The sequence below is a fragment of the Perca fluviatilis genome, chromosome 6 (genome assembly GCF_010015445.1).
Source record: "Perca fluviatilis chromosome 6, GENO_Pfluv_1.0, whole genome shotgun sequence".
Classification (NCBI taxonomy): Eukaryota; Metazoa; Chordata; class Actinopteri; order Perciformes; family Percidae; genus Perca; species Perca fluviatilis.
The window spans coordinates 38,711,881-38,737,577 of NC_053117.1; the positions used below are offsets into that span (position 1 = coordinate 38,711,881).

General features: G+C 41.6%; 1 protein-coding gene across 2 annotated transcripts in view; it reads left to right on the top strand.

The window, feature by feature from the left end:
• The first annotated feature begins 404 nt into the window (after nucleotides 1–404).
• tcf7l1b (transcription factor 7 like 1b) overlaps nucleotides 405–25,697 on the top strand; it is an 89,432-nt gene continuing 64,139 nt past the window's right edge. For both annotated transcript variants that reach the window (XM_039802709.1, XM_039802710.1), the window contains exons 1-3: nucleotides 405–1,354; nucleotides 1,734–1,806; nucleotides 1,953–2,080. In XM_039802709.1, coding sequence (XP_039658643.1) covers nucleotides 1,169–1,354; nucleotides 1,734–1,806; nucleotides 1,953–2,080 — 387 coding nt within the window. In that variant the 5' untranslated portion in view covers nucleotides 405–1,168. The remainder of the gene's footprint in view (nucleotides 1,355–1,733; nucleotides 1,807–1,952; nucleotides 2,081–25,697) is intronic.

Genomic DNA, 25,697 nt, shown 5'->3' on the forward strand with positions numbered 1-25,697 from the left:
TTGCGACCTCGACCTGCTTTAAAATCAAAGCAGACATGGAAATGTGACTTTTTAGCCTACAATATGGAACCTATAAACTATAGAAACATACAGTTGTGTTTTATTTTCCAAGTCACAACATTGGCTGACTTCTCCCACTTATTTTTGATATAATCTGCAATAATAGAAAAATCGTCGTTTTAGTGAATACATAACAATGCCATTAATCTGCATCTCTATTTCCCCATGTGCAAACCTCCACTTTTCTGTAGTGAATGCCCTCGTTTCCCTGCGTGGTGTGGTGGCTCGAGGGTAAAGAATAGCTGATCTACATGGCGTTGAATGAAGTGTCGGTTTTCAGTGCAAACTCCTCCCCTACGGACGGGGCTGCGCTTTTTCTTCCACTTGAACAACCAAGTAGTTTTTCAGGGCGCATTCCCCGGCAGCAATGTGGAGGGAAAGGGCGACTACATCCAGCTGAACATTTGATTTTTTATACGTTTGCATCGTTTTTTTCCCCTTTCTTCCTATTTTGTAAACTTTAGCGATTTTTAGCGCTTCTTTTGGGGGGGTAAAACAAGCGAGTGCCTGACCCTCTCGTGTTTATTTTTTTCTGTATTTTTTTTTTATTTTATTTTTTATAACTCGAGCCATTGTTTTCTCACACATGGATATTAGGAGATGAAATCGGACGTGCGTCTTGTCGTTGCTTTCGCTTGAGTAACCCTCTCGGGACTAGTGTAGTTTATGTGGTCCCCGGGCTCCGTAGGAGGAGGAGAAGAGAGTCCTATTCCTCGGCAGCGCAACCAGGAGAGACACGCAGGGGCCACAAGTTGTCCGCAGGCTGCGAAGGGACACCAAACTTTGCCAAGTTGCTGCGCATCCGGCCGCGGACGCCAAACACTCGATATCGATATTTTTCGATCTCTGTCGCGACATTTAACTGTGTGGATTATCATCGCGATCGAGGCTCGTCATGGACTACTGGAGCCCGTTCACAGGATGAAAAGGGTGTTTTAAAAAAAAAAAGCATCGACACTTTCTTGCATTTAGCCTATAGTCCACTACTACGGCGGGGGACTCGTCTGGACTACACTGATCTGATAAAGAAAAGAAAAGAAAAGTCATTTGTTATTGCGGTTGTCCCCCCCCTCCTCCCTCTTTTGATATCTAACGTTATTCTGCAAAAATGCCACAGTTGAACGGAGGCGGTGGGGATGATTTGGGGGCCAATGATGAGATGATCTCGTTTAAAGACGAAGGGGAGCCGGAGGAAAAGATATCCGAGAATGTGTCAGCGGAAAGGGATTTGGATGATGTGAAATCCTCCTTAGTGAACGAGTCGGAAAACAACAGCAGCTCGTCGGACTCAGAGGTAAGCACACTGCAAATATAGGCTGTAAAACAACCATAGGGACACTTTTTTTTTTTACACTTTCATTTCATATTTGTCCTTTATAATGCACGTTTTTTTTTAAATTGCTTTAGTTGCTACTGTTATGTTTTGCCTGACTTCTGCAGCATTTAGCATGTATGTAGGCTATATTGTATACATTAGGCTATCTGTTACTTGTTGTGCATAGCATAGGCTACATGTTGCACCGTGGGTCGGAGAGAAATGTATTTGGACTCCTCTGTATCCACATATTGAGGGAATTGGGAATTGACAATAACGTTGACTAAACTTGCTTTAATGCTGTTGGAAGTTTCAATAGTTTCTTCCCCTCCTGTGTGTACATTTCTTTCCCTGTCAGCAAGCAGAGAGGCGCCCCCAAACCAGACCCGACTTAGAAAGTTACGAGAAAGCGAGAGACTACTTCAGTGAAGGTAAAAAAAATAATAATAAAAAAAAACCACACAAACACCCTCGGTACTTTGTGTGTGCTTTAGCTAGCATTTTTTTTAGTTTGTCTCTTTTAAAGACTGACTTTTCCTCCCTCTCCCTCTTTCTCTCTCTCTCTCTCCTTCTGCAGCCCTAAGGAGGCAGCAAGATGGTGGCTTTTTTAAGAGTCCTCACTATCCTGGCTACCCGTTTCTCATGATCCCAGACCTCAGCAACCCGTACATATCCAACGGTTCACTGTCTCCGAGTGCAAGAACAGTAAGTGTCCCCTCGTCGTCGACATGTTTCTCTTCGCTCTCTTCCCTTCGTCTCACTCTCTTTACTCCGTGAAAAACTTTGTTTGGCCGTGCGTTAAAGTTCCCTGTGCACTGCCAGACCGCCATATTCCCTCCGAGTGGCCTCTCAAGGAGTCCTACTAACTACTTCTTTGTTCTATTTTTTTGGGGATATAAATTTCTCCCTGGCTGCCACCCCCTCCCTTTTCGACAAGCCTCGCGTTTGACAACTTCTCATTCGGCTCAAAGTTCAGACACATTAGCCTTTCTTTGTCATTTTTGAAGGATTTATGGCATTTCCTTGTCGAAAATCCCCTCATGCTCACGCTGCATATTGATTGTATAGGCTAGAGCTGCAAGGACGAATCGATTAGTTGTCAACTGTTCAATTAATCGCCAACTATTTTGATAATCAAATTAATGGGGTTGAGTCATTTTTTTAATGAAAAAAAGTAAAATATTCTCTGAGTGCAGCTTGTTAAATGTGAATATTGTTCTAGTTTCTTCTCTCCTCTGTGACAGTAAACTGAATATCTTTGAGTTGGGAACAAAACAAGACATTTGAAGACGTCATCTTGGGCTTTTTGGGAAACCCTGATCCACATTTTCTGACATTTTACACAGCAATCAATGTATTTTAGAATTGCAAGATATTTTTAAAGTCGGACGCTAAATTGCTTTCCATTTAGTACTTGTGTTTGTAATGAAGGTTTGTCTTCAGCATGCAGGATAGTAACTATCAGCTCTTTAAAAACCTGCAGGCTGTTTGCACACATTCTCTGCAGAAAATTGAAGAAAAAAATAAAACAAAGCTGTCCCTGAAGTCATATCCTACAGTAACAACAACGTAATATCTCGCTCTGACACACACAGGAGGCGTTTCACTGCAGTGTCCGTGACAACTGTTGTTCAGAGACTTTTAAAAGTCTAGATAAGGCTGACAGTCTTAAGTAAGTGTTGTTGATGCAGAGTTTTTTTTGCAAAGGTTCAACCGACTTGTTGCAATCGCACCAGTAAATGCTGCATTGGTTTCTGCAGTTTAATCCATACATATCACATATTAAACATCCCCTAACTACCGGTAAATAAAGCATGGAGACCTTACAATAGTTGGCATGGCAATGCTGCAAACAGGAGCCACATAAGACAATTCATGATTAAAAAAAAAAATCCAACATTAAGGTCAAAGAACGTGTTATAAACATAGTGACGAATACTAGGGCTGAAATTAATGATTATTTTCATTATCGATTAATGGTTTGGTCTATGAAATGTCAGAACAAAAGGGGGGAAAAAATGTCCATCCCAGTTTCTCAAACTCCAAGCTGATGTCTTTAAATGTGTTGTCCAAAACCCAAAGATATTCAGTTTAATATGACGATGAAATAGAAAAGGGCTGGAAATCTCCATATTTATGAACTGAAAGCAGCATTTTCTGCCATTTTTGTGTGACAAATTATGCTAACGATAAATCGATTATCAAAATAGTTGCCGATTTATTTTTCTGTTGATTGACTAACCGTTGCGGCGCTATGAGAAAGTTCATGATTAAAAAAAAAAAAATCCCACTCTAAGAGGGTATACACGTAGTGACGACAAATAGCGATTCCAAACAAACGTGCGTGATTTTAAGCAATTCAACCAATTGGAATATTTGGAATGCTAACCTACTAAATACAATTGAACTATGCAAACTTCCTTGAAATAATCCCTGCTGGAGAGCTGTGTTCTTTGGAGCTCGTCCATCCCCCAATCCGTGTCACACCCCCCTCCCCACCCCTCCCACCCCCCAAAAAACAAGTACTTTCGTTAATGCCTGGCAGGCATCTGACTGAAAAGACGCCCCCCTTTCCCTCCCTTCTTTTCTGTCTCCTTTTCACCGTTCCTGGCCCACTCCCCTCGCCTCCCTCTCTCCACCTTCCATTCAATTAGAAAGGCGTTAGTTGACCATTGTTATTCTGAGCAGTCTTGATGGCTTCATTGGAGGTCTCCGTTGGGGCTCATTAACTAAATGGCTACTCTGGTGATACATAGATTTGTCTCTCTCGTTGCTTTTGGGCCGACAGAGTTCGGCAGGAATGTTGTCAGATATAAACATGAAGGAATGCAAAGGCATTGTCATATTTTGTGCTTTTTCTGAACGATTTTTTAGCAGGAAAAATGGTTTTGGGTAGACCTGCAAAGATCAAACGTTTGATCGCCAACTATTTTCAACTATTAATAGGTTTGAATCATTTTTTTTATGAAAAAAAAAAAAAAAAAGTTCTCTGATTCCAGCTTGTTAAATGTGAATATTGTTCTAGTGTCTTCTCTCCTCTGTGACAGTAAACTGAATATCTTTGAATTGGGAACAAAAATCATCAATTTTTTTTTTTACCATTTTCTGACATTTTAGACAACTAATCTATTAATCGAGGAAATAATGGACAGATTAATCGGCAATGAAGATAATCGTTAGTCTCAGCCCTAGTTTTTTGGTATAATCGAGGAACACACCTAACAAATTGACTGAATTTTCAGCAGCCTATTATCTCGTCTGTGCTTTTTGTCTCGTGTGTCTGCTATGAAAGCCTCTCACTCTTCCTTGTGTTTTTATGCAGCATAGTAGAGTTTGAAAAAAAAAACCATCAACAAAAAAACCCGTTGTTCTTGTTACTTGAGGCAAAGTAGCAAATAATTGGAGAGGACTTAAAATTCAGAGGTATAAGCCCCCAATATTAGAAAAAGAAAAGAATGAGGTCAACGGGACAGAGTGAGCTGACTGTGTCAATCATCAGCGTTGCAGAAAACACGCAGGCAGACAATGGCCGGCTTACACCGCAGACGTCTTAAAGTCCTCCATATTGCTCGTGGCTTTTAGTGCGAACGCAGTGAGTTTGATTGATTATGAGAGCTTCGACTTAGCACCTCTTAAGGATGGCATTCGGGGAGTGGGGGGGGGAGGGTTGGTTTGTTTACACCTGTGGATGAAGTTCAATACAGTCAGATGATATTTACCAGCCGCTCACACCCGCGTCTGGCCAAGCGACCTTAGTTCAACTAGCTCTACATTCATCACGCATCTTTAGTCTGTGGAATACACCGATTGGCTCTTGGGCTGCAACTCGGGCTGCACGATATGAGGAAAATATGCGATACGCGATAAAGTTGATTGAATATCGCGATAACGATATTACTTAAATTAACAGATATTTGAGCGTACTCAGTTCTGCCTTTCAGTATTCTTTTAAAGTAGGGCTCGGCAATATATCGAATTATATCGATATCGTGATATGAGACTAGAAATCGTCTTAGATTTTGGATATCGTAATATGACGTAAGTATCTTTTCCTGGTTTGAGCACGTTCCAAATGTCTAGTTGACCAATCAGATTGTCTGGTCGGACCTACTTGTTGTACAATATGATATAAAACAGAAAAGAGCAAAAAACCTCCATATTTGAGGCTAAAAAGAGCAGCTTTTTTTTTTCCTGCCATTTCTGCGTGAAACATTACTTTAACGATTAGCAAAATAGTTTCAGGCGGTTCTTTTTCTGTCGATCAACTAATCGATCAATCATTTGGTCTATCAAATGTCGCGAAATAGTGAAAAATGTCTTTAAATGTCTTGTTTTGTCAGTCCCAAACCCCAAATATATTAAGTTTAACATAATTTAAAACAAAACAAAGCAGGAAATCTCCATATTTGAGAGGCTGAAACAGCATTTTCTGCTATTTTTTGTGTGATAATTCACTTTAACGATTAATCCATTGTCAAAATAGTTGATAATTTTTCCTGTCGATTGACTAATAAATCCTCGCAGCTCTAATCGGCTCGTGAGATCAATATTTGCCCACAGGGTAAGCTGATTTGTGTCGTTGCCTCTCCCCAAACAGTCCCAGTTTGTTGTAGTGTGTCTCTTGGAAGGCCCCATCGGGTCTGACAGATATGGTTTATGGGTGTGGTGTGTGTGTTGTTGTTCTTGTGCTGCATGAGACACATTAAAGTTACGGCTCCCAAACAGATCATATGATTCATGCCAAGTCGATAGAATCCACTTCTTTCTCTTTCGCTTTCATAGCTTTGAGCCTGGTGTAAATATTTCTGTAATTACAGATGGAACATTGTGTTCTTTTTTTTTTTTATTTCCTGCATGTGTCCTACTTACAACTCCCCCTTCTGGTCTGACATCTTTGTAGTTTTTAGGCCTGCTTCCTCTTAGTCGATTAAGTGACAAAGAGAGGGGAACTCGCTTTGTTTTATCCAACGTTAGCACCTCTCTCTCTCTCTCTCTCTGTTCTTTCTCTAGCTCGCTCCACCACTTTGTTTTATCAAACGTTAGCACCTCTCTCTCTCTCTCTCTTTCTTCCTTTCCTTTCTCCGCTTTCCTTCCACCCTTGTTTTATCAACCTTACTCTCTCTCTCTCTCTGTTCTTTCTCTCTCTCATCACTTTGTTTATCAACGGATCTCTCTCTCTCTCTTTCTTTCTTTCCACGCTCCACCACTTTGTTTTATCAAACGTTACCTCCTCTCTCTCTCTCTCTCTCTCTCTCTCTCTCTCTCTCTCTCTCTCTCTCTCTCTCTGTTCTTTCTCTAGCTCGCTCCACCACCACTTCCTAACGTTAGCACCTCTCTCTCTCTGTTCTTTCTCTAGCTCGCTCCACCACTTTGTTTTATCAAACGTTAGCACCGCTGCACATAGCACTCTGGGATACTGTAGCAGTAGCTGTTGTTATAGCAACAAAAGACGCTCTCGGCTGCTTTTTGGAACCAAAACGCTGCCAGCTTTTCTTTTCTTTTTCTTTTTTTATTACTACAAAAGCGCCATAGTCAACTTTTTGTTATAAAAAAAGACGCCATGTGTGAACACAGCCTAAGCGGTTCTTTTGGTCTTTAGACAACCATGATTTCTTTAGTCGATTGGTCATTCTTTGCGGAGAAAGTCAGTTTTACAGATCCGTCATTTTGAATCAAACAATTGATTAGTCAAAATCATGTGTTATTCAACTAAGCATTTCCTTAGCTGCGATAAGTTGTCAACTGTTAAATGAATCTGCAACTATTTTAATAACCAATTAATCAGTTTGAGTCATTTTATTTTTAAATTAAAAAAAAGTAAAATGATCAACTAAATGTGAATATTGTTCTAGTTTCTTCTCTCCTCTGGGACAGTAAACTGAATATCTTTGAGTTGGGGACAAAACGAGACATTTGAGGACGTCGTCTTGGGACTTTGGGACACATTTTTCACCATTTTCTGACATTTTAGAGACCAGACAACTCATCCATTCATCCAGAAACCAATCAACACATTAAATGACAATAAAAATAATCGTTAGGTTGCAATGCAGCCCTTTTAATAAACCCACCTGAAGCAGTGTAATGCATATATGGGGTGGCGCCTTTCCATGGGCAGCCCCTCACTCTGACATAAGTGCATGTATAGGTACTGAGCATGTGTGTGTAATTTAGGCCTGTGTGTAATAACAACAGAGTGAAAACATTGTAATTTCCACTTGTGGGATTAATAAAGTATAAAAAAATAAATAATTATATATATATATATATATATATTCTGCAGAGACACAAGAGTCACCGAGCAGTGATTTTAATGTGCGATGTGCAACATGATGAAGGATTTGAGGCCCGAGAACTTAAAAATTTGGATGTGGCAACCCTATCATGAGCAATGAGGGACAGGCGTACATGGGATCAGCGCAGAGTTCCCCCCCCCCCCCACCCCCCCCGAGGGGCCAAGCATAACTGATTTAAAGCCTGCTCCGAGCTGACATGCTGCTGTAATCCACTGAGAGCGGAGGAGGAGGTTTAATGTCTGCAGAGATGTTCCACCAGACTTCTGCCTGCTGTGCTGAGCGGGGGGGGCAGAGAGAGCTTTTTTCCAGTGGTGGAATGTAACTAAGTACTTTTACTCCAAGTCCAGATGTGGAGCTACTTGTACTTGTAGTCTTTTCTTTTCATGCCACTTTCTACTTCTACTCCGCTACATTTCACGGAGAAATATTGGACTTTTTACTCCACTACATTCATCTGTTACAGCTCTAGTTACTAGTTACTTTAGTTACTCCGCTACATTCATCTGTTACAGCTTTAGTTACTAGTTACTTTAGTTACTCCGCTACATTCATCTGTTACAGCTGTAGTTACTAGTTACTTTAGTTACTCCGCTACATTCATCTGTTACAGCTTTAGTTACTAGTTACTTTAGTTACTCCGCTACATTCATCTGTTCCAGCTTTAGTTACTAGTTACTTTAGTTACTCCGCTACATTCATCTGTTACAGCTTTAGTTACTAGTTACTTTAGTTACTCCGCTACATTCATCTGTTCCAGCTTTAGTTACTAGTTACTTTAGTTACTCCGCTACATTCACCTGTTCCAGCTTTAGTTACTAGTTACTTTAGTTACTCCGCTACATTCATCTGTTCCAGCTTTAGTTACTAGTTACTTTAGTTACTCCGCTACATTCACCTGTTACAGCTTTAGTTACTTTACAAGTTTAGTTTTTTTGCGCTCTAAACACATGCAGTGTATAAAATATGATGTTTTATTATAAATTAAACTACCCAACGATATATAGACCCCACAGCTGACATGATGAGACCATTAAACACACAACTGTTGGATCGTTTTCAGTTTCAATGCAGGACTTTTACTTAGAACAGGGTATTTTTTTTACAGTGTGGTATTAGTACTTTTACTTAAGTAAAGGATGTGAATACTTCCTCCACCGGTGCTTTCCCCCCACCCCTCCCGAGTCAGCGTATTGTTTGTGTATTCATTGATGTGATTATGGCCCCATTGTTCCCGTAGTGACAGACTAGTGCCAGATTTAATTGGCGAGCAAACACTCTGCTTGACGCCACCGCTTGTCAGCTTCATCAGCACTTTTAGATATCTCTGGCGAGTACCTCATCATCATCGGCGCCGAGGAGTGAAATGCCTCTTGTGTGTGTGAGAGGTGGCACGTTGGCGAGAGCGAGGTTAGCCGCACAAATGTATCTTCATCAAAACACGCAGCGGGACAATCGAACCCTCCCGAGTAGGGCTGCAGCTAACTATCATTTTCATCGCCGATTAATCGGTGGATTATTGCCTCCATTATTGGAATAGTTGTCTGGTCTCTAAAATGTCAGAAAATGGTGAAAACTGTGGATCAGTGTTTCCCAAAAAGTCCCAAGATGACGTCCTCAAATGTCTCGTTATGTCCACAACTCAAAAGATATTCAGTTTACTGTCACAGAGAGAAGACACTAGAACAATATTCACATTTAACAAGCTGACATCACAGAATTTGAACTAGGGCTGGGCAATATATCGATATCTAGATATAGATTTTGGATATTGTCATATAGCATAAGTGTCTTTCCCTGGTTTTAAAGGCAGCATTACAGTAAAGTGATGTACTTTTCTGACCTTACCAGACTGTTCTAGCTGTTCTATTATTTGCCTTTTCTCCACTTAGACATTATGTCCACATTACTGATGATTAGTTATCTAAAATCTAAGTGTGAAGATATTTTGTTAAAGCACCAATTGCCAACCCTAGAATATCGCCGCAATATCGATATTGAGGTATTTGGTCAAGAATATCGTGATATCTGATTTCCTCCCTATCGCCCAGCCCTATCTTTGAACTTGTTTCCTATAGAAAATGCAGGGTTCAACAGTAAGGGTTGATGTGATATTGCGATATCTATTATGAATATTGCGATGTCGATATTAATTTTGATATTTTTAAACCTATGTAAAATTACTAAACTTATGGGAAAACGCATCGAAATAGATTCATAACAAATAAAACAAGTTTTCTTACAACACAAGGTTTATTTCAACTGACGGCCATACTGGACTGGTCCAACATGAATAAATAAATAACAGGACATGTTAGAAACAATAAAAATAAATATAAAAAAATATTGCATACTTATCACGACACTTTCAATATAATATTGCGCAACGTGATATCGCGATAATGATATTGAGTCAATGCACCCCTAGTTGCCGGATGGCCCGGGGCAAGTAAAACGCCACTTCGGGCAAGTAGATATAACAACCTACTTGCCCAATGAGATTGATGCTTTTAATGTTTGACATTTTTTTGACATTTTTTGTGACGTTTTCTGGTTACATTTGTGACGGTTTTTTTTTTACCTGTTTTCTTTTCGAAGTTTGACTTTTTTCGATATTTTTTCAAGTTTTTTTAAAAACGTTTTTTTTGACGGGGCCAGTAAAAAAAACAACAACCTGAAATGATTCAAACCGATTAATCGATTATCAAAATAGTAAATATAATATATATATAATAAATAGATTAATTTAACAGTTGACAACTAATCGATTCATCTTTGCAGCTCCAAACATATGTGGTAAATAATGTGGTTTGTCAGAATCCTTCATTTTCACTTGAATGTAACAGACTTGTACAGTAAAATGCCAAGGGCTCGCCACACACACACACAGACAGACAGACAGACAGACAGACAGACAGACAGACAGACAGACAGACAGACAGACCGATAAAATAGTTGACAACTAATCGATTAACCTTTGCAGCTCTCCTCCCGAGCACGGTTGTGGAGTGGGAGATTGTTTGAGATTGAGATACGATCCTCAGCTTGTATGAGTCCGAACATGTCGGTGGCTACGGTTGCACGCCTCTTTGACTTCTTTTTTCCCCGTTCTTTTCTGCTGCTTTCGGTGCTTAAAAATGTGCAGACAAAGAAAAAGTCAACAGAGACATTGTCCCGCCGAATAAAAGAGCCTCTCCCTGCATGAGCAAACGCTGTTTGTGTGGAGGTGTCTTTTCATCAGGTGGCTCACTTTGGCATTTCGCTCGCCTTGCTGCGCATGTGTGTGTGTGTGCGAATGTGCACACGTGCATCCATGCGTGCCGCGCGTTTGTGTGTGTAAAGTGTGCAAGTGTCGGGGGCGGTGGGTGGGGTGAGGAAGGGAGGGGAGGAGGGGGGGGGGATGTTCAGGTGAGGCTCTGTGGATAACTTTGCAACAGAGGGAACAGTGTGCAAGGCCTCACATTCTGACAACCCTCAGTGTTGTGTTCCTGAATGTTGGCGCGCAAATATTTTTTCAACCAAGCGCTGTGTCAACAGAGCGAACATATTTTCGACTAGGTTTGTAGTTTTTTGAAAAGATTATTTATTTTTTTCCTTCAAAGGAAAAACACATCTACATCAATTTTGTGACAGCGTTCAATTAAAACCAGATTGCGAGCGACCGCAGAAATGCCATCGCTGGCTGAGAGCGCTCGCCTGGAGTGATTCATTTCGGTAATGAACTCAGTGCTAGGGGCTGGAGGAAATTAAATTAAATTTAGCCAAAAATTGGTTTTGAAATATTAGATGAATCATGATTTATTTTGAGAAGGAGAGGGGGGCAGATGTTTTTACTGATGTTATTGCACTTTTAACGTTTCAAAATAGAAGCATTTTAAGTGATTGCACTTGAAACTGTTGCGTATTTTAGGCAACTGTGTGTCTCAGCAGTTACTTTCATGTTACACAGAAATAATCGAGGTCAGGTCTAATTAGTGCAACACAAACCAAAGCAGTTCGTAGTGAGGATTATATAACCACAACATGTTACAAATGTTCCACTTTGCGTGCCTTTACATGTATAAATCCAGAGCTGCAAAAATGAATCGATTAGTTGCCAAGTATTAAATTAATCGCCAGCTATTTTGATAATCAATTTGAGTCATTTTTTGAAAGCAAGTTTGTTGTCAGAGCTATAATCGTGCAGGAATGCAAACACATTGTCATATTTTGTGCTTTTTTTACCTGAAGGACTTTAGCAGGAGAATGTTTTTGGTAGATACGAACAGATGACTCGATTAATTGACTGTTTTGATCATCGTTTCATCGGGTTGAGTCAACAAATTCTCTGTCAGCTTCTTAAATGCGAATATTTTTTAGTTTCTCCTCTCCTCTGTGATCAGTGAACGCCGATCGACATTTTTCACCATTTTCTGACATTTTAGAGACCACAGACTAATCGATTAACCCTTGTGTTGTCTTCCCGTCGACCATGCAACTTTTTGGTCGTCTTTTTCAACACTTTTGTTGCTTTAACCACAAGGTTTTTGTGACTTTTTTTTCAAATTTTTTGTCACTTTTCCTGATGTGTCTTTGTCGATTTCTTTCAGCACCTTTTGACGTTTTTGTTTTTTCTTCCCACGTTTATTGAATCTTTTTCCGACATTTTTGACACTTTTTTTCAACGTTCTTTTCTGATTTTGTTTCTCCAAATGCTATAAAATTGAATAAAACACCCAAATTCAATGAAAGAAGTGAACTAGTCATTTATTTGACTTGTGAAGAACGTTGTAGAGAACCATTTTTGGTTAAAAGAAACCCAAATTTCTGATATAGAAACTTTTTGAAAATGGGTCAAATTTAACCCGAGGACATCAGGAGGGTTAATGGAGAAATAATCGTTAGTTGCAGCCCTAAAATCAGTAGATGATGATGATGATGATGATAATAATCAGCAGTGTTAGTAGCTCCACATAAAGCCCTTCTAATGGAGTCCTACAGGAGCACGCGTGTTGGTTTTCAGACCGTCGGCGCTCACGCTGACTTCCCAACATCACTTGTAAAGAACCGTGTCAAATGGTGTCAGTCCTGGTCTGTATCCTTCCCTCTCCGGTCTCTGTGGAAAAGCATTAGTTGGCGTCAATTCCTCCCTCTACCCCATGCTCTGCTAGTTCACTACGTTAACCCACCCACCCGCGCGCCCGGCTGGCATTACAAATTCTGTTTATAGCGCTCTCTGGCTTCTCCAGCGCGCGGCCCGTCAGGAGCATCCCAGCGCCCTTTGAGGAAAGGATATCCAACATCATCCACTCTCCCGCCGCCGACTCCCCGCGTTCAGCGACATTAATGAATCCCTTTGATGTGCCAAGATGAATATGTGTGCAAATATGTTTTATTTTTTTTTATCAATTAATGTGTTTTTCTCTTTGGCTGTGTTTGGCCAGAGTTACAGAGCGGCGCAGTTTGGTACATAGCTTTTTCTTTTTTTCTTTTTTTGCCCTGTGAAAATTTGGGGCGAAGTTGTGTGTTGAGTTGAGTAGGGCTGTGCTTGATTTGAAGAAATTCTTAGTCGACTAACACTCATTCAATTGTTTCGACTAATCGATGAGTTGATTTAATCGACAGATCTGTAAATCTGAGTTTCTCCGCAAAGAGTCACGCTAAAGCGCCACTTTAATTCTTGTGTTTACCAGAGATGTGCTCGTACGTTTCTTGGAAATAAGTCATTCAGCATGAAAAAAAGCATAGAACATGACTAATGGACTAAAGAAATCTAAGTTGACTAAGACCAAAACGACCGATTAGTCGACTAATCGACTAAGAGGGAGCAGCCCTAGAGTTGAGAGAAATTTTGGCCAAAGGTGAACATCTCTAAAGGTGTGGACACATTAAGCCGACGGCCGACCGATGACAGAAAAGCCAGTCGAGATGATCAGTCGGGTCCCCGAGGTCCAAAAAACTGCCCCGGGACACACTGAGGCGACACCAAAATGTAATACGTCTTCATAGCAGCAGGCGGCGCTACTCTATATTGTTGCCCAAGAAATGAAAACCGGCAGCTGATTGGACGAACGCGTCACATGGGTTGGTTTTCTCCGGAAATTCAAAGCCAGACTGTCATGGCGGCTCGTTCAGAATACGATCTCATATTGTACTAAAATAGTTCACTGAAACGTGTTTCTGAAAACATTTTAAGAGAGAAATAGGCCATGCAGTTGCTGAATCTGTCTTCATTTCAGATCAACAAAGGTCAGTTTAAAAGATTTTTGTCAGATTTTGAGAGACTCTAGTCCCCTCATCCCGCTCGCCATTTCCGGGTGAGTCCCGACTGCCCTGCCGCCGACTGAACACGTCAAGTCGGCCAAAATGAACGCCGACAGCCCCCCCAGACTGACGACAGCACGGGACACACCGAACAGATTTGAGTCACTGACCTCGCCAGACTGTCCAACGGCCGATAATCGGCTTAGTGTGTCCACACCATAACACGCCCTGAGTTCACTCCAAAATATCTTTTTTATAGCTTCGAAAAACCGTTTAGAGATGACCACGTCTGGGTGTATTCCAAACAAAAGCAAAACAGTTGCAGAGTTACATTATTAAAGCCTTTTCAATAAACAAAGAAATCTCAAGCTATTAATAGAGGAAACTGCTGGTCTACACGTGTTCGGTCTCTACTTTCAAACAATCCCAATCCTTGTGTAGTGGATGGTCACTTGAGTTGAGTTATTCAGAGACTCAGAGACAGAGGAGTCGAGGTTAAAGCAATGGAAATGCAGATTCTTGCTGTTTCTCATCCACAGCTGCTCAGTTTTTGCCACGAATTGAAGCGCTGGGTTAGGGTTGCAGAAGGTCAGCTTTCGGTCAAGACCTTCATAAGAGTAAACATAAGATAAAGGTAAAATATACATAAGTAAATACATAAGGACCAGCCGGAGCGCCGGTCATCCAGTCTGATATTTTAGATAGTGGCCTAAAGCAAAGTAGGCTTGCTAGCACCTGCTAGTTTTTCTGTCGTATGAACAAGATCATATTTAACTTGGGTGCGTTTCAGAATGAGACGGCAAAGCTTTAACTTTGTCCCATTCTTTGTGTAACACCTGCTAGTTTTTGCTAGCTAGCTGTTACCCTGTGGGATGCAGCTTGATTGAGCATGCTAATGCTAATGGAGGATGTTTTAATGATTCTTATTTCCATTCATTCTTTATCGTGAAACATTTCTTTTTATAAATTCGTTGTCCACTTTAAAACCTCAAAGTTTGCACACTGCCCACATTGACGGCTCAAATGTTTTTTAATAGTACCTTTCCCGGTTAGCTAACTTGCTAGCTCGCGATCTCCCCATCACACATTGTAGGCTATATATTTGACAAATTAATGGATTATGTCTGCTTATGATATAGTAACATGTTTCTTTCTTGTTGCTTTTGACATGGTCAACACAGCCTGAGCAAATAACCCTTTGTATTTTGTATTTTTGTCCTGTTAATTCCCATTAATTTCCCACATGGAAAGGTTCCACCTTGAATATTTCTGGAATTCTACAACCCTACTCTGGGGGATGGAGATGTGGGAGGGGGAGACACGTATCATGTGTCATGTGAATACCAGCATAGTCATGTCTGTTCTGTGGTCTTAACCTGGAGCCCCGGTGCAGGGTAGGAGGTGGGGGTGGGGATGGGAGGATTTATCAGCACAGACTCACTCCCAGGCGACCACAGTCCTGAAACTATTTCTGATCATGGATTAATCATTTAACTCATAATTGACCCCGTAAAAATCCTTTAAACAAGCTCTCTGCAGCTTCTTCCCTGTGTATATGTTGGTCTATGGTCTGTCAGTCTGAACAAGTGATTTGAAAACATTATCGCTGCAATCAATGATCATTTTGTTAATTAATTGCTTAATCGTCTAGGCTGTAACATATTAGAAAATATTAGAAAACAGCAATTAGATTTTCCGAGAGCCCGTGGTGTTGTATTTGAAATGGTTTTGAAGCTGGAAGCGGTGAATTTGGGTGAGTTTTTGCGTAAAAAAAATAACTAAGGATGAATTAACTAATCAACTTATCAACGGACTAGTCGAAGGCATCGTTTGAATGAACGCTTCAGTTACTTGCAGCCATACTTGTATCGAACTGTTTACGTACGTGTCCACTGGCGACGTCATTTCCATGCTTTCCATTCGTTGTCCCTGTAAGCAGCTGTGCAATGCATTCTGGGAGCATTCTGAGGCGAGTTGCCTGCTCCTCGTTTGCCATTTGACTCACCGCCTCTGGAATACACCCGAAAATTCTTTTCCGGCTGACCGTGATCTGAAACACATGTTGGCGAACAATTTTTTTGAAGCGAGCCGCCATCTTGGTCTGTTTTTGAAATTTGGGAGCAGACAGCCCACGAGCGAAAGCAATCGTCCCAATCAGGTGTAGCCATTGCGGTTGTAAGAGGGTGGAGCCTGTTTTCTTTGCTTGTCAGTGTCCATGAAAGAGAAAGTGATACCTGCTAGTGGCGGTCCCATCAAGCATCAAATCCTGGGAAGCGGGGCGCTTCCCTGCCGTCAGAAATCGCCACTGCTGTCCATACCAGGTCCTGAACGAACCGTTCTATGAAATCCATTTTGACGAAAAGAAATGACAACGTAAGGCTCGTCTCTGTGTAACGTAGAGTTTATCCTGCATGTCTCTATGACGACAGACAATCACAAGCGTTAGTGGATCTCGGTAGAAGCATGCTGCGTGCTTATTGGCTCACTGACTCTGATGAGATTAACTCCTTAGGTATTGCAATTTGGTATTGAATGACGAGGCATTTTTGTCTGAGGCAATTTGGTCTGTGCCTTTAAAAGTATCGAAGTTCTGTGTTCAGCCATACTGTTGACACGTACCGTTAGACAGGGAGGGGTGGGTGGGGGGGGCAGTTTAATGTGCTGTTGGACTGGTCATATATAAGTACATAAGTGTATATATGTAGCCCCCTCATTGCCATAACCACTACTGTTCAGCTCACATAAAGAAATGTTTTCCCCTCTGTAATTGTACCTTAAACGCTTCACTCCATGCTAATAAAACGAGATTGTACAGCAGGAAGAAAAAGAAAAGCTCTAAACAGGGTTTCATCAGTCTGGTATTCCGAGCAGCTGTTTTCAGTTTAGAGAGAGAGAGAGGGAGAGGGAGGGAGGGAGAGAGAGAGAGAGAGAGAGAGAGAGATTGTTGATGAGATGTGGTGGTGGGAGCGTAAACTGGGGCAGATACGGGTCCTGCTATATTCCTTTGCCTGTTATCCCGAGGTGGGCCGGCTTCCAGACCTTGAGGCACTCACTTATCGGAGGGATTCTGTCTCCCACAGAGCGCCTGGTTTCTCCACCGTAGCCCACAATGCTTTGCCATTCCTTTACAGTCACGTGCCCAATCAGCAAACAGCAGGAGGTTATCAGATCTAGCCCATCACTACTACCGTAGGCGTAGATTTCTGGGGGGATACAGGGGATATGTGTCCCTAACCCCCTCCCCAATACTCAGAAGAGGTAGATTTGACCCCCCCCCCCCTCAAAACATATGAAGGACAACCCACTCCCCGAAAGAGGCTAAAATAACAGTCCAGGGGGCCTCAAAACATGTATATATCCTTCTTACCTGTAAATGTGTTTCCACATGATTTCAGACACCCCTACACTGGACCGTACCATCTTAACCTTTTTTGCGCTGCATGTTTGTGTTGCAGTGGCCAAAAAAGCACGGTCCCTGCGTGTCTTTTCTTTCTCTTTCTCCGTCAAATGAAGCTGCCTTCGAGTGCGGCAGCAAGTGTCGAGATCTATGAACGATCTGACAGGAAACAATAATAATAAAAAGTGTCTACTTGTGCTACACAAATTGTTGCTTAAAATAAAATCCCCAGGATGCAGGAAAACGAAGATGCTCGAATCTTTCTGTGGGACGACCCCCAGATCCCCCGGTTTTAAAGTGTCCCCTCCAATGTTGAAACAAAACCTACGCCTTTGAGTACTACTAAGAAAGAAAGAAAGAGGTGTTTTCCGTGCACCTGGCCTGTTAAAGGCCACGTCTAACAGTGTGTGCGTCGTATCAGCGAGGTTGTAATGGTCATACTAAATTAAGAAGTGGATGGATATCCGTCCAGAACGATGTTAGTTGACCGCGAGCAGAGCAGCTGTTCTTCTGCTTGGAGTTATAAATCAGTGTGTCTGCTTCCCGCTGACGTTGTCCCTGTTATGGAGCACCGAGTTCGGACTCGGGTCCCCCGACGGACGCGCGCCACGTCAACACACACACTGCACCTGCGTACACGTGCGGCACACAGACCTTAAGCAGTGTATGCTTGATTTAACTTAGCTTTCATTTGTGTAGATTGTCACTTAACCTGATTGCACGTCTGCCTATTTCATTGAATTTGAAGTTGCAGCATGGATCTGTCTTTCCCTTTTTTTTAATAACTCTGATTATAGATTAAAACTTAACATATGCTGTATAAACTTCCAGCTGTAAGCGATGATGTAACCGATGAGACTGGCGTGCCATCTGTAATCTGAATTTAACCCCGGCTCTAAAAACACAAGTAGAGTGTGTAATGGATCGTATACATAAATCTCCAAAGGGCGCCACGGGGAATTTGTCCATGTTTTAATACGTATAAGCAGGACACGTGCTACTTTGGGGCTACTTTTACTCACTTTGTCTTAAAGACAGAAGGGGAAAGGATCTGCTAAAGTCTTACAGGTAGTTTTGGAAGTACAACCAGTCAAAAAAAAAATCTGTTATTTCTCCAAAACATAGCCATGTTATCGGTAACATTTCTATAAATGTATTTATTTGTCAAACAACTTTGGAATTGCCTTGACTTATTGGATTAAGTCATGAGTCTGTTCTTCAACTTAAGGTTGATTCAAAAAAAAATTTTGGTTCGGGATAATTGTCGTTCTTGGGTATATATCGTACGCTTAAGCCCAATTTTCCCACGAGATCGGCCTGCTCATTCTAATATTGCTAAGAACGTAACCTTTGGGTGCCTCCTTGCTTCTCTTAGTTATCCTCATAAACCAATTGTACTTGTTAGGAAGTCACAATGTTCCGCTGAGCAACAAATTTGATTAAAGGCGAGCAAAGTCATCTAAAAATGTGTAGCCTCCTTATCTGGAAGCAGGCTCCTGTTAGAATAAACAGCAGAAAAGCTTCTGATATCTGTTTGCATTGGCCTCGGCAAACCGAATGTCACTCTTTTCCTGACCTCATCCGCTCAATTTAAAGTTATGAGCTAATGAAATGTTGATAAGTTTTTGAGTAATGGCTGTGGTTCGAGGTCCTTGTGCTCCTCAGACATAAAGACACTCTGTAGTGATAGAGGGATTTCCCCCTTGGGCCCGCCTCAGATGACCAGCCTGATTAGATGCCTTTGTTCTGACAGAGTTAATCATTTGATACACTCAGGTTTGTGTCTCTCATTCCTGTAAATTAAAAAAAATTAAAAAAAAGTGTGTTACCGCGAGGTGAACCTTGTTATTGGATGATAGCGACGATGGCCGTAGGCGGGTCGGAGCTAGAGCTGTGGAGATTTATTGATTAGTTGTCAACTATTAAATCAATCGCCTATAACTATTTTGATAATCTGTTTTGAGTTGTTTTTATGATAAAAAGTCAAAGTACTCTGCATTCAGTTGTTTGTGAAAAACCAGTATGTCTTTGCCTTTTAAGTGTAGTTCAGTTTCGTGTCCATTTTATGTACATTGTTTGGAATTTCATTGGCTTATCGTTGGAGTTGTTTTTTTTAGCCGATATCTTGCATCCCATTTGGAGTAGAGCTAAGTAAAGATATATCACTTAGTTGTCAACTATTTTTGATATTCGATTAATATGTTTGAGTCATTAAAAAAAAAAATTGAAAACCAAGTAAACATTCTCAGATTCCAGCTTGTTAAATGTGGATATGTTTCTAGTGTCTTCTCTCCTCTGGGACAGTAAACTGAATATCTTTGAGTCGGGGACACAACAAGACATTTGAGGATCTTGGGTTTTTTGGGGAAACACCGATCCACATTTTTCCCTCCATTTTCTGTCATTTAAGAGACCACACAACCAACCCATTAATCGAGAAAATAATCAACAGATTAATCGCCAATGAAAACAATCGATTGCTACAGCCCTAGTTGGGATGGCAGCTCCACATAATCCCTCATCCATTTCTGTGGCTTTATACCAACCCCCAACCAAAATGTGACTCATTTGCCTCAAATATAGAGTAGCTACATTAGGGGGGGAAAAAAGATCTAATCAGCCTTATATGACATAGAGTAGGCCAAGGAGCCCTTTTGTTTGATTTGTACATGGCTTGGAGGGGCAGGCTATTGGAAATCCCTGAAGCAGGCTTTAGGGGCAGGTCTGATTCTCGTGTGAAATGGGAAGGCTCTATAGCTCTCGGCTGACTTGACTGGGGCTGTATGGGTGTGTTGGCAGGGGGAGCGCCGGTCATGAATGGGGTCTTTGACTACCTCAGACTTGCCCTGAAAAGGCAGGACAAAGACCCTAGGGCAACGGCTTAGAGCCTCACAGCTGAGCTACAGAATGCTTGGCCCAGTCGTCCTCCCTCCTTGCCTGATTTAAATACTACAGTGGCTTTCAGCATTCTGGCGACGGAGGCTCGCATTCACCGCGCAGCACATTTACCAATCAACTTTTCTCCCAGTTTCTCTGTTTTTGTTTACAGTGTGCTACGCCCCCAAAAAAAAAAAAAATCCATTGTATAGAATCCACCCGAGGTGCGCGTGAATAGGCATCAGTGACTCTCTTAAAAACCGCTCCATGTTGTTCGTGTTAAGCATTTGGATACACACTGACTGCTGGCATATGTGTGTATCTCCGCTAATCACAACTCGACTCAGAGTCGTTAATTATGGAACGTTTGTGTAAGTTTTTTTTTTTTTGTTTGTTGCTTATCTCCGTGCAAGATGGAAATACTGGCAAGTAAACAAGACGCTGCGCACACACACACACACGCACACACACACACACGTCTTAAGTGCTTGATTATTTTTGACAGACATGTGCGCGACTCATCACCGTTGAATTTGCAAGAGCAGAATTTTTTAAAAAAAGCCATCCATCTTTCTTTTTTTTCCTGCAGAGTTAATGGGGTTATTTGAGTCGCGTCCAGACAACTCTCTCCCCACAGAGTGTCTAGTTTCAGATGTCACTCAGAGCTTTGTTTGCCGCCCCCCTCCCCCACCCCAGGGTGAAGGGTTACAGGTCAAGGTTCGGGGCCAGTTGGCTGAGTGGCCACAAAAGCCCAGGCTTCCCCTCGGCACATCCGATCTCTACCTCCACGCCAGCCTGCGGCCGCAATGGCAGCATCACTCTGCAACATTTGTCTCTTTCTTATTATAACCCGAAAAGTAAATTTTCACTCATGTCACGAGTGCAATTATAAAGTTATAGGCCACAGTTTCACAATGAGGTCATTAAACTGTCTTAGGTTTGCGGTTAGGAACTTTATTTCTCAGTGGAAACTTGTGTAATTGTTCTCAAGACTGCAGAGATTATTCAATTAGTTGTCAACTAATAAATTAATCGCCAACTATTTTGATAATTGATTAATCGGTTTGAGTCATTCTCTGTGATGTCAGCGTGTTAAATGTGAATATTGTTCTAGTGTCTTCTCTCCTCTGGGACAGTAAACTGAAGATCTTTGAGTTGGGGACAAAACGAGACATTTGAGGACTTCATCTTGGGCTTTTTGGGAAAACACCCATCCACATTTTTCACCGTATTCTGGCGTTTTATAATAATCGACAGATTAACCCTCCTGTTTGTCCTCGTGTCAAATTTGACCCATTTTCTAAAAGTTGCTATATCAGAAATCTGGGTTCCTGTGGCCGGGTTAGCTCAGTTGGTAGAGCAGGCGCACATATATAGAGGGGTGTGCCTCGACGCAGAAGGTCCAAGGTTCGAGTCCGACCTGGACGATTTTCCTGCATGTCCCCACATGGGTTTCTTTTTTTCAACGAAAATGTCCCCAAAAAATAACTTGGATGCTTCCATACTACGCTCTTTACAAGTGAAATAAGTGATAAGTTCACTACTTTCTTTGAATAGTATAGTAGGTGTTTTATTCAATTTTATAGCATTTGGAAGAAAAAAAAATGGATAATGGAACGTTGAAAAACTGACAAAAAAACTGACAAAAATGACTGAAAAAGCTTCAAAAACGTCAGGGAAAAGAACAACATGAACATCAAAAAAGCGCAGAAGAAGAGTGACAAAAACATCGGTGAAAAGGGGAAAGGGAAAAGAAAAGTTGGATAAAAGTATCAAAAACGTCAAAAGAATGGGACAAAAATGTCGAAAAAAGCGGCAGAAAAAGTTTTACGGTGGGGCGGGGGGGGGACAACGCGAGGGTTAATCACCACCCAAAATAATAGTTTCAGTGAGTGTAATTATGAAGTTATAGTTCACAGTTTCACAATGAGCTCTTAAAACTGTCTCAGCTTTTTTTTTTACGGTTTGAAACGTTAACTGTTCCTCAGTGGAAACTTGTCTAATTATTCAGTTACAGTTTTGGAACGGTGGTTGTTGTTGTTGCGTTTACTGTCCGGCTACTGTGCACCGCCCACTCCCACAACCCCATCGCGGCATCGGCTCGTACACTCGCAGGACGGGCGTTCTCGTTCTCTCTCTTTCTCCGTCGACATTAACCGTCCAGAACGCCACCTCGGCAAAAAAAAAAAAAAATAAAGAGTTCTGTTTCTTTGTTCTAAACACCTTCGAAAAGTTTGCAAGCCCACAGCCTCGCTCGCATCAGCCCCCACACTCACAAACTCAACTTTTCTCCCCCACCCACCCAAACATGTCCTCCAGCCAGGTTTATTATGCCGTTTCACGCAGACCAAAATTGCAGCTGCATGGAGAACAATCTGGAGCACATTAGCTCAGGCGCTGTGATTTATAAATTGTTTCTCAGGCCATAAATCCCTGCTGTAATTGTGCACAAGCACCCCTCTCTCTCTCTCTCTCTCTCTCTCTCTCTCTCCCCCTCTCTCTCTCCCCTCTCTCTCTCTCCCCCTCTCTCTCTCCCTCTCTCTCCCTGAGCAGCGTACAGTTCTGGGGTTAACACTAATTGTTTGCAGAAGTGTGCAGTTTGCATTGAGTAAAAAGTTTGTTGCATTGTGGCGCACATTTTCATCTGAGGCTCGTAGAAACCGCTCTTCGCCGGAGATAAAGTCTCCTCACGCTGTTCGTAAAAGCCTCATCCGTCGCGTGGTGTGTGCCAGCGGTGGAATGTAACTAAGTCCATTTACTCCAGTACTTTACCTAAGTCCAAATGTTGAGCTACTTGTACTTTACTTGTAGTCTTTTCTTTTCATGCCACTTTCTACTTCTACTCCGCTACATTTCACAGAGAAATATTGGACTTTTTACTCCTCTACATTCATCTGTTCCAGCTTTAGTTACTAGTTACTTTAGTTACTCCGCTACATTCATCTGTTACAGCTTTAGTTACTAGTTACTTTAGTTACTCCGCTACATTCATCTGTTACAGCTTTAGTTACTAGTTACTTTAGTTACTCCACTACATTCATCTGTTATAGCTTTAGTTACTAGTTACTTTAGTTACTCCTCTACATTCATCTGTTACAGCTTTAGTTACTAGTTACTTTAGTTACTCCTCTACATTCATCTGTTACAGCTTTAGTTACTAGTTACTTTAGTTACTCCACTACATTCATCTGGTACAGCTTTAGTTACTAGTTACTTTAGTTACTCCGCTACATTCATCTGTTACGGCTTTAGTTACTAGTTACTTTAGTTACTCCGCTACATTCATCTGTTCCAGCTTTAGTTACTAGTTACTTTAGTTACTCCGCTACATTCATCTGGTACAGCTTTAGTTACTAGTTACTTTACACATTAATATTTTTGCACACACAACACATGTAGTTTATAAGTATGTATTATACGTGTCTGTGTGTGTGTGTGTGTGTGTGTGTGTGTGTGTGTCTGTATGTCTGTGTGTGTCTATGTGTGTGTGTGTGTGTCTCTGTGTGTCTGTGTGTGTCTGTGTGTTGGTGTGCGTGGGGTGTCTGTGTGTCTGTGTGTGTGGGTGTGTGTGTGTGTCTCTGTGTCTGTGTGTGGGTGTGTGTGTGTCTGTATGTGGGTGTGTGTTTGTATCTCTGTGTGTGTGTGTGTGTGTGTGTGTGTGTGCTTAGCGTCCAGAATGGGATGTGAGCGTTTTGTCTCCAGCTCCATGTAGCTGTGGTTCATGCTCTGCATTCCTGAATCCTGTGTAATTGTAAAAGGGGGGGGGGGGCCTCTCCTAAAACTCAGTCCTTGGGAATCTGATATTTACAGCAGCCCCTGATCGTAATCACCTTCCCCTTCTCATTAGATTGGATTGGAACTGAAAGATAGCAGCAGCTGGATATATTGTTTTTAAAAAAAAAGCGTGTCCAGCCTTGAGTTCTCTCAAAGGTCTGGTTTATGTTATGAAGACATTTTTTCTGCAACTTTGCAAACTAGACCAGCTCTACTGAATCAACGTTGGGTCCCCTAGAACATATTAGGGCCGCTCGATTATGGAAACAAAAAAACAGAATCACAATTAGTTAGGCCAATACAGAAATCAGGATTATTGAACACGATTACTCGTTGACTTTTGTAAAGACGTTGCATTTATCGAAGCTAAAAAAAACAAACCGCGAAACAGATCAACAGTGAAAACACCTCCAGCTGTGACGTTTCCCTTCATTCTTTAAACTTTTGTGTATCTCCCCCTTAAAGTAAAGAATATAAAAGCCGTATTCACGTCTCGGCTGAGCGAGTTTAGCCGCGTGGAGGGGCGGGAGTGCACGCGTCGTTCGGAACACGAGACAAAATAACGGTGCGTTCTTTTTGTCCACCGAAGTCGATCTACGAGTCGTTTTCCGGCAGTTACGAACCGGAAGTTGCAAAAAGAACGCCCCCCGAGGTCGTACATACGACTCGTCAAGTCGTCTGAACTCATGGTGCGTTCTTTTTGTCTTTTGATCGCGACTAGTAGCTTGAGCGTGACGTCACATCTGTGTCGAAATACGAATAACCGTGCGGTTGTTGCGTTCTTTTTGTCACACGATACTACGAGTCGGAGAAAAGATGGATTTTTGTAACATTTTTAGTAACATTTAGGATTCTATTCACCCAGTTATTGACATATTACACAAATATAGTTCACAGTTTGATACATGAAAATTACGTTTTGATTAACGTTAACGTTAGGCTACTGCTCTGCTTTCTGCTCAAGACTCGGCTTAAAGCCATTGTTGTCATATAGCAACCGAGCGTCTCTAGCCAATTTCAGCTGCACAAGCTACAAAATAACTAATCAGGCGGTATTTAACTCCTAATAAGACTGTAGAGACATGCCTATAGGTAGCAGTATACAGCGCTATGTTTAACTCCTAATAAGACTGTAGAGACATGCCTATAGGTAGCAGTATACAGTGCTATGTTTAACTCCTAATAAGACTGTAGAGACATGCCTATAGGTAGCAGTATACAGCGCTATGTTTAACTCCTAATAAGACTGTAGAGACATGCCTATAGGTAGCAGTATACAGCGCTATGTTTAACTACTAATAAGACTATAGAGACATGCCTATGGTAGCAGTATACAGCTATGTTTAACTCCTAATAAGACTGTAGACACATGCCTATAGGTAGCAGTATACAGCGCTATGTTTAACTCCTAATAAGACTGTAGAGACATGCCTATAGGTAGCAGTATACAGCGCTATGTTTAACTCCTAATAAGACTGTAGAGACATGCCTATAGGTAGCAGTATACAGCGCTATGTTTAACTCCTAATAAGACTGTAGACACATGCCTATAGGTAGCAGTATACAGCGCTATGTTTAACTCCTAATAAGACTGTAGAGACATGCCTATAGGTAGCAGTATACAGCGCTATGTTTAACTCCTAATAAGACTGTAGAGACATGCCTATAGGTAGCAGTATACCGGCCTATGTTTAACTCCTAATAAGACTGTAGAGACATGCCTATAGGTAGCGGTTTA